At 42.0% G+C, this 13,776-nt stretch overlaps 1 protein-coding gene across 1 annotated transcript in view; it reads right to left on the bottom strand.

The window, feature by feature from the left end:
• Positions 1 to 13,776, bottom strand: part of LOC136877402 (4-hydroxybutyrate coenzyme A transferase) — a 231,767-nt gene that overhangs the window by 176,174 nt on the left and 41,817 nt on the right. The window contains exon 2 of the mRNA XM_067151409.2: positions 11,901 to 12,053. Coding sequence (XP_067007510.1) covers positions 11,901 to 12,053 — 153 coding nt within the window. The remainder of the gene's footprint in view (positions 1 to 11,900; positions 12,054 to 13,776) is intronic.

Raw genomic sequence — 13,776 nt, 5'->3', positions numbered from 1 at the left:
CCTAATCAAACAGACTTTAAGCAACACCAGGTCACGAGTCAAGTTCAGAGGAACCATATCAGAAAGTTTTGAAATTAAATCAGGAGTGAGACAGGGAGATGGTCTGTCCCCTCTCCTCTTTAACTGTGCCTTGGAAAAAGTAATAAGAGAGTGGCGAAAGGAGTTAGCTAGAATGGACATTCCAAGTGGCATTTATTTGGGACATAAGCGCAATGAGCTCAATGTTGACTGTCTGGCATATGCAGATGACCTGGCCCTTATATTTAATTCAATAGAAACTTCAGTGAAACAATTAAATGTTCTCAGACAACAAGCAGCAAAGGTTGGGCTACATGTGTCTCTCGAAAAAACACAATTCATCACGAACATCGGTGAATCTCCTTGTACGTTGCATCTGGAACAGGGAGAGATCAGGAAAACCAACAGGTTTAAGTACTTGGGAGAATGGTTGGAATCCATTCTCTCTGAAGGAACAGCTTTGTCAACTCGAGTTAACAGGCTTGAAATGGCCTACCAACTGACCAAGAATACCTATAATAAAAAGTGTCTCGTAATACTAAGATGAAGCACTACCAGACAGTCATCCGTCCTGAAGCCTTATATGCTTCAAAATGTTTAACATTCAACAGGAAGGGACTCATGGAAAAACTTGAAATCCGGGAAAGAAAGATAATGAGGAAGATACTGGGGCCAGTCAAGGAAGGGGACAGTTATAAAAGACGGCCTAACCAACAGCTCTACAAGTACTGTGAAAGAATAACGAATGTAGCAAGGAAGAGACGCCTAGCATTCTATGGGCACGTCTACTGGATGCATCCTACCAGGCTGACCAACCGGATTCTCAGCTACTGGCAAAATAGGAAGACCAAGTCACTATGGTTGATCGATGTGGATAAAGATCTTACAGGAACTGGGAATAACAGAAGGAATCTTAAAGGATCGGACAGCACTTAGGAAGATGCTTAAACATAAGAAGTTCCAGGACAGACTACCAACAAAGAAGACTGGCGCCCTTTGGACAAAGGAGAGGAAGGAGCAATACAGCCTGAGGATGCGCAACTACTGGGCAAACATCAAAGCCCATTCCAAAATGCAATAGTTGAATGTCGTGGTCCTTTAGCTGGCCTATACGAAACAAGAAGAAGAAGAAGAAGAAGAAGAAGAAGAAGAAGAATGCTGTGTTCTAGAATTGAAAATGGTGAGTTGTGCTCACAGTGCTTAAATCTTACATGTCTTTCCTTTTTTTAATTTGCATTCTTATTTTTATTACAAGTTGTTTTACGTCACACCGATCAGATAGGTCTTATGGCGACGATGGGATATAAAAGGCCTAGGAGTAGGAAGGAATCGGCCGTGGCCTTAAGGTACAGTCCCAGCTTTTGCCCGATCTGAAAATGGGAAACCACGGAAAACCATCTTTAGGGATGTCGACAGTAGGGCTCGAACCCACTATCTCCCGGATGCAAGCTCACAGCTGCGCGCCCCTAACCGAACGGCCAACTCGCACGCTCATACTTATTTTAACAATGTTTACATCTTAGGGTGATTAATTATTCCTGCTTTTGAATATGAATTATGAGGACGCTATTTTCAAGAGCGGTCCTCTTTCTTTTGACAGTAGATTAGAACTGAAAAGGCTAGGACCTCCGAAACCCGATTTAAATATTCCACAGGCTCAGAATCCTTGCAAAATTAAAGCTGGCTGTACCGGAAAATTCAATCGCACATTGTACAAGCATGCAGACTGGTTGTATGATGTGAGATAAGAAATGCGTTCTTTTGTTACACGGGGTTGGCTATAAATTCTCGTGATCTCACGTGGACATTAACTGGTGTTACGGACCTAGAACTGTTGAATGAGTTTAAAAAAAAAAAAAAAAAAAAAGCTAGTGAAAAGCATACAAACAATAGTGTTCGCGATGCTTGGTAAGGTAGACATCAGGTGACAGTCAGACAGTGCGTATAGGTTGAAAATTAAACAGTTCAATGACGACGAATCGAAAAACCGTTACACACTCAGTAAACTGATTGACTGCATTAACTTTTGTGGAAAATCTTGAGTTCGCACTGCGAGAACACAATGAAACCGATTCATCCGTTAATCCTGGAATATTTCGTGGGACACTCGGACACTCCCCGGCACTAAAAGCCATACGCCATTTCATTTCTCTGAGACAACCAGAATAACCATTACAGTCATCCAAAATCTTTACTCAGTTCATTTTTGGAGACAAAAACAGTTCGTACGCATCCTGCCCTAAAATTCCATGTAGTTGCGGACATTTTCGGGACTAGTTTCTAAACGATCTCCTCTAGTACGGCTGTCCATTTGGAAGATTTAGAGAAAAACGTGGAAAATTTTTCTAAATTGTTGTTTTAAAAACCTTTCACTTACTTGTTGGGTTGCACAGTGCTCGATAATCAAGTTCAACTGATGGGTGTAACAATAAACAAAGTGCGCATTTTTGTACACGGCCTTCTTTCTTGCCTGTATACTCGAGAACTTCAGTATCTCGTGACCACAAATATTAATTTGAGGCAAGAAATCAGTACAGCCCTCAGAGCCACCCAGTACCTGCTTACACATTCTCTCTCATTGGTCACAGCCATTAGACACGTAACACATGCACATATCTGAAGAGTGAAGGGAGATGGAGAGAGTGAAGTACGGGATATCTTCACTAGTGTCCAAAAGTTAAGCATAAGTTACAAGTAAGCAGGGTAACAAGAAATAGACCGCAAATCGCACGACATATGCACCTACCAACCTTACGTGTTCCCTGCTTTGACTAGCGGCCTAACCGCAAGGTAAACACAACCAGTGCCTGCACCCCATATTCCCTCAGTCGTGTTTGTCCTGTTATAGTGTGCGAAGTGTAGCCTCGTGGTGAACGTGACAACATAATGGCACAACGACGCCATTTGGACCCCGTTTTTCAGGATAGAATACTCGGCCGTCTGGAAGCAGGCCAGACACAGACCGAAGTCGCCGTATCCTTGAATGTGTCACAGTGTCATTTCCAGGCTTTGGAGAAGATTTCGGGACACAGGAAATGTTAGTCGTAGGCCAGTACCAGCTCGGTCAAGGGTAACCACCCCACAGCAGGACCGATATCTGGCCTTAACCGCCCGACGAAATCGGAGTGCACCTGCAAGACGATTGTCGGCGGAGCTTGCAGCCGTCTCAAGGGTTGCCGTTTCCCGACAAACTGTGTACCGGAGGCTCAGAACAGCAGGGCTGGTTGCCCGACGTCCAGCGGTGTACGTCCTGCTCACTCACCGGGTAGCCGATTCAACCACAGGAACATCGTGGAACGGGACCAGTATGGTGGTGGTCGCGTCATGGTGTGGGGCGGCATCATGCTGAATGGCCGTACGGACCTGCACATCTTCATGGGTGGTCCGAGGAACACTTAACGCTCCGAGATACAGGGATGAAGTACTGAGACCACATGTTCGACTCTTCAGAGGTGCGGTTTGTCCAGACTTCCTCTTAATGGACGATAATGGACGATAATGCCCGACCGCACCGCGCTGCTCTGGTGGATGAATTTCTGGCTGGGGAAGACATTCATCGCGTGGACTAGCCAGCGAGGTCTGCGGATCTGAATCCTATAGAACATGCCTGGGATGCATTGGGGAGGTGAACTGCATCCCGTCGGCCTCCACCAAGGACCCTCCAAGACTTTCGCATAGCCCTTTCGGAGGAATGGGATCGACTGCCACAAGAGCTCTTGGACCATCTGATAGAGAGAACGCCACGTCACTGCGAAGCATGTGTGGCCGTTAGGGGTAACTATACACCTATTAACAGCATATTTTGTTGTGGAAGACATTGCCAAGTTTTGTTCATTGTTGTCAAAGGTGTACCTTATTTATCAGAATCTTTCTGACACTGTTTTTTTGTTGGACTAGTTGTGTGACATATGGTGTGTGAGTCAGCTTCCGTTTGTTCAGCAATATGTCTGACATTCCTATCAGGCGGTATGGCCTCGTTTAGTGATTATGCTTAACTTTTAGACACTAGCGTAGCATGAACGAAACAAGCGAAGGGGAAGGTACTTGCTCCCCGCCTGCCCGCACGTCCCCCATGGATTGAAAACGATGAGGGAGGGGAATTAGGGGAGTCCTTGAAGGCAACAGACACAGTGTGTATATCAACTCAATGCGGGTCAAATTCTCCAATTTCTTTGTAATTCTTGTGTACCCTTTTACTGAAATGGGATAGAAATTAAATGGGATAAAGTGGCGTACACAAAATACAAGACAGAAACAGTGCTTACATTTAAAAGACAATAAACTGTACTAGGAAGTAAAGTTGCACATCTAAAGAATGAAAGTGGTCAAATGAAGCGTAACAATTTCAGTAGGGTGATGTACTGTATGCTGGTTTATCGGCATCACATTGTGATGCACAAAAAGGAAGAATCCTTAGTAGTGTAAGAAAAAACTGAACTGAATTTTGATCTTCCCTAAGTACAAATCATCCACACTGTCATCGCTCATCATTGAGAAACTAACGATGACATCAGGCGGTGCTGAACTGTTGCAAGAAAAGAATCACTGAGAAGCAGTTACAAGAGGTGAAACATGCTACAACATGATATGTATACCAGAATAACTCAAGGAGTTGCAAGAGTTGGCGTCCTAAAACACTATATTTACACCAGAATAAACAGGCATTTAAACATGAACATTTCTTTTAGGTTAGGCACATTTTAAAAGTGAACATTCGAGGCATCCATGTCGATGTTTTCCTTCATTATGTGATTATCCTGATTGATGATTCTCCACTCCAAAGTTTGACAGGTTTGGATATGTATATGAGAATTTAAGAAAATACTTTAGTACAGAGTGTAGCATTGCATCGAAGTTAAACGTGGACAATAACTAATGCAGAAAGGAGAATACAAGTTTTTGAAATGTGGTGCTCCGGAAGAATACTGAAGGTTATACGGGCAGATCAGATCACAAAATAAGAAACACTGAATCGAGCTGGTAAGTAGAGAACGATTCAGCGATGTTTGACCAGGATGAAAGGTAAATTCAGAGGACACGTTCTGAGACATCCAAAACTTGTTCACTTAGTTTTTGAGCGAAGAGTACGTTGTAAGAATACTGGGGGAAGATATAAGGATGAACACGACAAACACATTAGAGTATATGTAGGATGTAGTAGATATGTAGAAATGAAAAGATCTACACAGGACAGTGTGACAAGGGGCAGTGCATCAAATCAGTCTATGGACTGATGACTCTGGCTTTACGGGGAATTCGGAAAATAGCCATTCTAGTAATAAGCAATTTATGAGGACACAATCCATTAATAATAATAATAATAATAATAAAAAATCACTTTCGCTTTAAGTATCAGGATTACCGGTACAACCGATGGACAACGTCTTACGTTAATATCCTGCCAAGTAAAAGCAATCTAATTCCATGGCTAAATGAGGAAAGAGATCTTTGATGTCACGCCAATGTCACAAATATGTGGCGTGGACATTTTGTAAGCACTCTGAGGGAAGCATGGCTGAGGATGAGCTTGCTCATCGAGTTCACAAAATTGCTTCGTAGCATGTCGCGTAACAATGAGAGGTATTTCTGCTATGAACAGATGACTGTTACAGATTTGTTTTGGAGACTATCAGCCGCAAAACAGTCCTCACTTGGCCATAATCGTGCACTTACGTAATTTGTTACTCGTACAACCCATGTTACTGTGTTATCAACGACAGTTTTGATACTACCCCTGGGTAATCTCTATGTTATAACTCAGCCTATGAATGAGTGATGAGATATAGGTTCTCAGGTGGAATAAAGATAAAGGTATCTCGCATGCTGTGTTAGATAATAACGAGTGATGCTATTAGGATAAATACCCTTAATACCGGGTACTCTGACTCCAGCGTTAGAGATTACAGTATTAACACTAATAGCATTATAAATATACTGCTCATACCAAGGGCAAAACCTCGAATCAAAAGTCCTTGGGAAAAAAACATAGTCTCTTTTATCCTTGGTCTATTCGTGTGTAACAGTGGCCCATTAGCAGGTACAGGTTATTAAAATTATTACTGAAATTAAATCCGAATTCAACTGAGTACACTTATTATTGACGACCAATAAAATGTCTAGGTATGCTGACAACTCGACCATGACCACATAAAATCAATCCTTTACTGTGACAGAGAAAACCTTGACAACGGATCTGGCCATACCGGCTATATAAAAAAATGGAGGCTCTATCCTAATATGACAAAATCTGAAGTAAGTTGCTTCCATCTGACGAGGGAAGTACCCCGGTTCGAACGGCTAAAAACGACATAAAGTGGGCTTAATGTATACAGTTGTACCTACGCCAATAGCTATCAAGGCCATTCATCTGTAAAGGTACGTGTTCGGTCGCCAGCGCCATCTGACAGCGCACAGGCCGCGCTGCATTGGAGCTGTACACGCAATGCCTGTTAGTTGCAGTGTGTCGTAGTATAGTGTACACACAAACGTCCGACATGAGTAGGTGGAAGCCAATCAATCCTGTGAATGTTGTGAATTGCTGCGCGAAAAGGTACGCCGACGCTACACACTGGATAGTGAAGATGTAAGTGGAGTGGAGGATGGGCCATTCGCATGCATGTTATATGATATCATGACGCAGAAATACAATGGATCTGTAACAGAACTACATACCGACACATTGGAGAGTAATGGTGACTGTGAGGCGTAGAAGAAACAGCACATGAGTGTGAGGATTCCAACCGTACCGACAATCCAGCAACGGAAGGAGCTACACGTGACAGTGATTTCGCTCCTTCACCACCAAAACGAGTACGAACAAGTGTGACATGGAGTATTGATGACCGAACATTGGACATTTATGAGGATTATTATAACCACGGTTACAATTCTTATCAGAAACTAATGAAGCGTTATAGCTGCATTAGGTCCAAATCAAACTGCAAGGTAATTTTAGATTATGTGACGCGCAAAAGGCAAGACCCAGGTCTGTTCAAGGGAAACAAAACATTAAAATTGAAGGCTTTAAAAGAGTATATAAAAATACAATTTGACAGAGTTAGAGATAAGGGATCAGTGGTCCACTACTGGCACATTCAAGCGTGGGCTCTGGAGGCCGCTAGAGCAGTTTCCCTGGACAAATAAACTGACAGCAGTGTGTCCACGGAACATCCATGTTGAAGCGAGTAAAAGTGGAAAAATGACTAAAGCACATATGAAGAGCTTCTTTAATTCGGTCCTCGCTGAACATATTGGTGAGAGAGGTCTATTACTTTGCGATTCCTGGTCAGGACACAAAGACTACGGCGTCATTGAAGAATGTTTTCCAAATAAAGATATTACATTAAAGATATTGCCACCAAAGACAACCAAATACTCTCAACCTCTAGATGTATATATTTTTTTAGGCAATACAAACTCTATGTGAGACGTCTTGTTGATTTCGTACGTTTGCAAATAGATACCACGCAGGCTACATTACATGATCGATACTTCATCACCCGTCTTCACTCCGTCATCTACAACCAACTATCTGCACCGAGATACAGACCTATGTTAACATACGCATGGCAAAGGGCAGGTTTATGATGTGGATGTTCCTGTTGCTTCGTTTGATAATGTGATCATTGTGGCATATGAGTCTGGACTATTGCAATGCGGGAACATTGTAAATAATGTAGTATGTCTACATGTTGCCCTCATTAAGTGTGCATACTGTTCCATTCCGCTGTGTTTTAATCACTTCATTGAAACTCCACATTTACACTTCGACGTCGAATAAAGGACAACACAGTATCTTCCATTGTGGGAAAGATGACTATGTCAACACGGTACTGCATGTATTAAGAGTTCTTGTTGCAAGCACGTGTTCAACCTTTTGGCAGATGATACTGCACCACATCTGTTTCTTGTTACTATAATGGTCCGAAGTGCCTGTTGCACGGTAGTACCTGCTGCGAATTGTGTTTCTGCAATATTTGTACGCCATAACTTCCAAACATTGATTGTACACTAATGTGAAGTTTACAGATAAATGTCTTGAAGGATAGTAGAACAGACATATCTTCGTATGTTAAGCGCACCTCCAGTCAGTTTTAGCCGTTCGAGCTGGGGTATTTCCCTCGTGAGTGACACGTTCGCAAACATGTAACTACCTATTCTGTTTAATGGCGTACAGCTACACCACAATTAACACCCTAAATATTTGGGTGTGACACCGGACAGATCCTTGACCTACCGTATAACACCTTTTTCAGATTTCAAGTAAACTACGAGCAAGAAACATCCTGTATAAACTGACAGCCACTTCATGGGGCGCTCAGGCAAATGTACTCCGGACGACTGCACTTGGCCTAGTTTACTCCGTGGCTAAATATTGTGCGTCAACTTGACTCAACAGTTGCCATATTAAGAAGACTGACGTCCAGTTAAACCAGACTATGAGACTGATATCTGGGACTATTAAATCCTCCCCAGTTTACTTGTTACCAGCTCTCTGTGATATTGCTCCTCCACATCTTAGGAGAGAAAAGAGCTTAATCAGAAAATATCAAAAAATTGTGTCCAACCCACAGTTACCAATCAATGCTGATATTGCAAATCACACGATATTATATCACTGAATAGCTTCAAGAAATCCACTAATATCAGCAGGATCGATTTACTCAATAAACAACTTCGAGCTACAAGGAATTGAATGAAGAGTGGTCCACCGAGGCACCTCCACAATGGCAACGAGTCAAACAGCATAATAAAAGTCCCCGGGATTCCAGCTACCCCATCAGTTACGGGGACGATTAAATCGGATACGCACTAATCATGGATGCTGTGCTGCCTTGGCATATAAATGGGGTTGGAAACCATCAACTGCCTGCGACTGTGGAAATGACAGAATCTATTGATGCAACACCTGACGTAGTTGAATGGCTCAAGAATCTGGACTGTAAAAGGCTGCTGGAAAGTGTCCATCATGAACTTGTTTTCCATTTCATTGTTTATTCCAGATTGTGTTGTACTTTATGTAAGTAATACGCTAAGTAAATGAATACAAAACGCCTTTGGCACGTGTTAATGGCTCTCGCCATTGTTCGTATCACTACAATACCGATCCACACGAGATCCATCTCGAGCCAAGCGCAATAGGAACGAGTTTTCACAGTTCTAATTAACTATACAACCCCTCACAAGTAAAAATTCCATGCAATATTTCTCCACACAAGAAAATCTGTACATGTATTCCACATGTTTCAATATTATTAAATACCTGCTTATAAATTTGTACAAGTCTCTTAATATTATAGGGAAATTCAAACCTGAATTCTAATGATGGGCCCGTCTTAGACTGGGTCTCGAGGTTTCTCGAGACTAGCGCAGACACTGTTTCTCGCCAGAAAGTTCGAGGGATCTCGAGAGCACTGTCCCCGCATTGTGCGGCGAGCAGCGTGTCATAGGCCTACAGGTAGAGAGAATGAATGTTGTTTGTGTAGAGTATGCGAATAGCAAACCACGGGCCTTCTCCATTCTGTAAATACGTGTCAACAAGCGACTAGGGCGTTCATTCCTTTCATTTTTACCGAGGTCTTTTTTTACGCAGTATAATATAATTACAAATTCTGGCACTGTATGCAGCGGTGAGTACACGAATGAGTAGGCTAAGTACAGAAAATGACGGCAACTGTATGTGTTCATCGTTATCAGACCTCACATTTAATACCCATATGACCAGTGCTTGTGTTTGCCGATATTTTGATGACGAAGGGAATAATTCGTTACAATGTTATAGAATATTCGCGTCATAATTAGGTACTTCAGCATATAACGGTGCAATGTGTAATTGTGTATGATTGTACGCGACAACTTTAAGACGATGTACGAAACGCAACGTAAGTCGTGGATGTTGGTTATTTTGAAGAGATGCCACATAGTACAGCCCGCAGTGTTGTTTATTCAAAAGAAGTATAAAATACGTCGGCAGAAATTCTTCTGGTATGATCCGGGCCTTAACAACATTATGTTGCTGAAGGGAAATCGTCAGAGAGAACTCCTCCGGCTCGGCCTGCATCAAAAGAAGCTACCCCGTCGACAACAACTGCGAGGTATCCAGGTAGGTGTACGTCATATGTACAGTTATTCACACATCATACAGGGTTATTCAGCTAAGATATCCACCTGAAATAATTGGTGAAAAGATACGGGCATTGTTTTCATTTCCGTTAAAGGGGTTCGTTGTTGAACTTGCAGTACTTTTCTAGGCTTTTGGCACAATTTATCGGCACACACGTTTCCATATGAGAACTGCTGATGATACACTATCAAGCTTACGCTCGTAGTTACTGGGACGTCGCACAGATAGCAGCACAGGAGAATCAGTCTCGAGATATGTGACGTCAGTTTCGAGAGTCTCGAGCGAGGTCATTGCCCATCGCTATTGAATTCCCCACTCTTCGAATGGATACGTAAACCATTTCTTCAAGGATGGTCAACAGAAGACTGAATTCAAAGGTATCTGCTGGGCAAGAATAGTGTCACGTGCTCGTGGGACTGACAGCCCCGGTATTTTCTGGAAGGAATGAGTGTGTCAGGCTAGGGAGGTCCCGGCCAGCGTGAGGGCATGCGACGGCCTCTCTTTCTGCTTTTTTTTTTAAATTTTATGGAAGGCGAAACTAGAAAGTTCCTATTCTGGACACACACCGAAGACACTAGAACTCCATCACCAGGTATATAAAAGCAAGGTTGCCCCGAACAAATATAAGTGTTGGTCGAAGTAGAGTTGTTAGTGTTGGGTTGTGTTTTCTCGTCGACTGATACGTATTGCGTAGTTTCGTGTGTGAAGCAGTCGCATGAACTGATTGTGCGAGTTATCGGTCGAGCCTACTGGTGTGTCTGGTAACCAACGAACATACATTCGAACCTGGCTGCATGAAGCTGGTGCGTGATGTGACTGGTGCATGCAAAGCCAAGGGAAAGAAGGGAATGCTGAAACCTGTCAATCAAGATTACGGAAGGGTCGCCCGTTCCAGGTAAACACCAGCCAGCCGGAGACCCACTGCGAGGACAATAGACTTGTAAATAGCCATTAATTAGTGTAGTGCTGCCATTCACTGTCAAGTATAATATATATGTGTGTACTAATTAGGTCATCCTCCAGTAAGTTAGTTCAATACAGCAATCAGTGTTTCATAGGAAACCATATGATTATACTTTGAATGCTCTCTATCGGCCATGCCAGAAAATGACTTATTTATATTCTTAGCTGCATTCTATAAAACTAACGAAACCTATAGTGAGATAGAGAAGCGTCAATGAAAGCTAAAGGAGAAATCACGAATAAAATGTATTCCTTACCCATAAAAGCATACGGAGCAGAAGAGTGGATATGACTAAAGGAGATGAGGACCGAATACAGGGGGAAAAATGAAATTCTTGAAATGTTCTTGTAGGAAACAAGAAAAGACAAGAGTGAGGAAATACGAAACTAAATTAAAACGTGACAAAAATAGAGAAAAGCAGGCTTATTTGGTTTCGACATTTTCAAAGGATGAATGATGAAGAAAAAATATTACCAAAACAGACTACGGAAAGCCAAATGAAAGAGAAGAGAGGACGAGGACGACCAAGACTGAGATGGATGAACTTAGTCCAAAACAGAATGACAGTGGACCCTAGAATGTAGCACAATGCTTGATGGGTCGGTGAGTAGTGAAATGATAGGAGAGGAACCATTTTTGCCCCTACCGGTCAAAGCTGGAAAATGGGAATTGATGATGATATCTCTGCGATATTTATTTCTATACCACGTAAAATTTAACTTCTTCCAAGAACGACTGCAGTTTTCCTACGTCAGAATTCGTTTTCTTAAAAATCACTTATTGAGACACACTTACCTTGGCAGTCGGGTTCAGTATAAGGTGCTGGACCCTCGGTGTGCATGTGACACACCACGACATCTTTGAGACAAGAAGACTTGCCGTGAGCAGTCATGGCCTGGACCAAGTCGATAGGGGTAGCGGCAGCTCCCTGCACAAACACCGTGTCTCCTGTAATAGAACAGTCCACAGATGAACAGCAAGTCTTCATAAAATCAGCAACTATAATTTACACAGACAATTTCCGGGCATGTGATTAACTGCACCATCCATACAAATCAAGCAAGTGGTGGTGGTGGTGATTATTGTTTTAAGAGGAAATGCAACTATGAAAACATCCTCTATACAAGTCAAGCAAAATGATGGCAAAAAGATTGTTATAACTTGACTCTACATACACTGGATAGCTATACTTCGATTGCATACAACAAAAAACTAAATACAGAAATGATAACATCACGAAGGTATATTCTGAACTGTTTGTAATTACATATCCTGAATGACTTGACGTATAAAGAACGTGCGGGTGGCGACATACAAGGAACTGTCGAACTGTCCCGCCGGATTTTCATGACTTAAGACTTGACGTATAAAAAACGTAAGGAAATTCTCACATTTTCGACCCTGCATAAGGGCAACCACTGAGGTACTATCATCTTCGGCTCCGAGAAAGCTTGCTAACGGTACCCCAAACGAGGGGTCGGAATTGATATTTCGACGATCAAATAATAGCTTTTCCGGAAAATATAACTTCAAGTTTTTAGCCCCTAACTTGCTGTATTAGTCTTTTAGGAAATGGACTATTTCATTATCCGAATATCAGGCGTCAAATGGTCTGTCTTTAGACATCTTAAATACGTTTGTATGTCTTTCGATTTCGGAGTTATTATTTGCCAAACAAATCATACCCATAGTCGCTTTTTAAAGCGTCACGCAAATTTCACTGTGGCCCACCGAGCATCATATTCCCATTTCTTAACAAACGATACCTTAATCATTCTGGCCGGATCTTAAGTTCCGGAGCTGTAAGTCCGAATCTGAGCACATGATTTCGTTACAATAAGGTTCGAACGTACGTTAGTGTAACGAAATTTTCTTGTTACCATGCGACACGTTATGTTTTTTTACCATATTACTGTAGTGATCGTGGTAGGATTAAAATCAAAGTTCGGATGAGTAGAAAGCAGACGGAGTGATTGATAAGTTTGCACTCACAGCGTTAAGCTGGGCTACCCAAAGAATTGCCGTGGACATGCGTACAAATAAACAATACACAATAGAATTTTTGAGACCGCAGTGGGAAACAGGAAGGACAATAAGATTATTTCATTATCTTAATTCGCTCAACAAATATCCTACAATAATTAAGTGCACACACAATCAGTAACATCTAATGCAAGATCAAAATAAATTTGAGCAAATAACATGCTTCGATGTAAAAGATGATAAATAGTTCCTTCTCATTTCATGCGACTTGATACAGATACAATTAACAAGAAAAATAGTCCCATAGTGAAGCAACTGAGAGTGTTACAATGATTTATTTGGTTGAGTACACTCAATAAACATTGTATAGTACGAAATAATTCCCCCTAACATTTAAGATACGATATTCAATTTTTTTAGTTTTACGTCGCACCGACACAGATCTTATGGCACGCGAAGGAATAGGAAAGGGCTGGGAGCGGGAAGGAAGCGACGGTGACTTTAATTAAGGTGCATCCACAGCATTTGCCGGGTGTGAAAGCGGAAAATGACGGGGAAAAAATCTTCAGGACTGCCGACAGTGTGGTTCGATCCTACTATCTTCCGAATGCACACTGACAGCTACGTGACCCAAATTAAGCAGCTACTCGCTCGATAAGAAGTTTTATTAATATTGTACTAAATTTTC

This window comes from Anabrus simplex, chromosome 7, assembly GCF_040414725.1.
Source record: "Anabrus simplex isolate iqAnaSimp1 chromosome 7, ASM4041472v1, whole genome shotgun sequence".
Lineage (NCBI taxonomy): Eukaryota > Metazoa > Arthropoda > Insecta > Orthoptera > Tettigoniidae > Anabrus > Anabrus simplex.
This window is presented reverse-complemented; position numbering and strand designations above follow the sequence as displayed.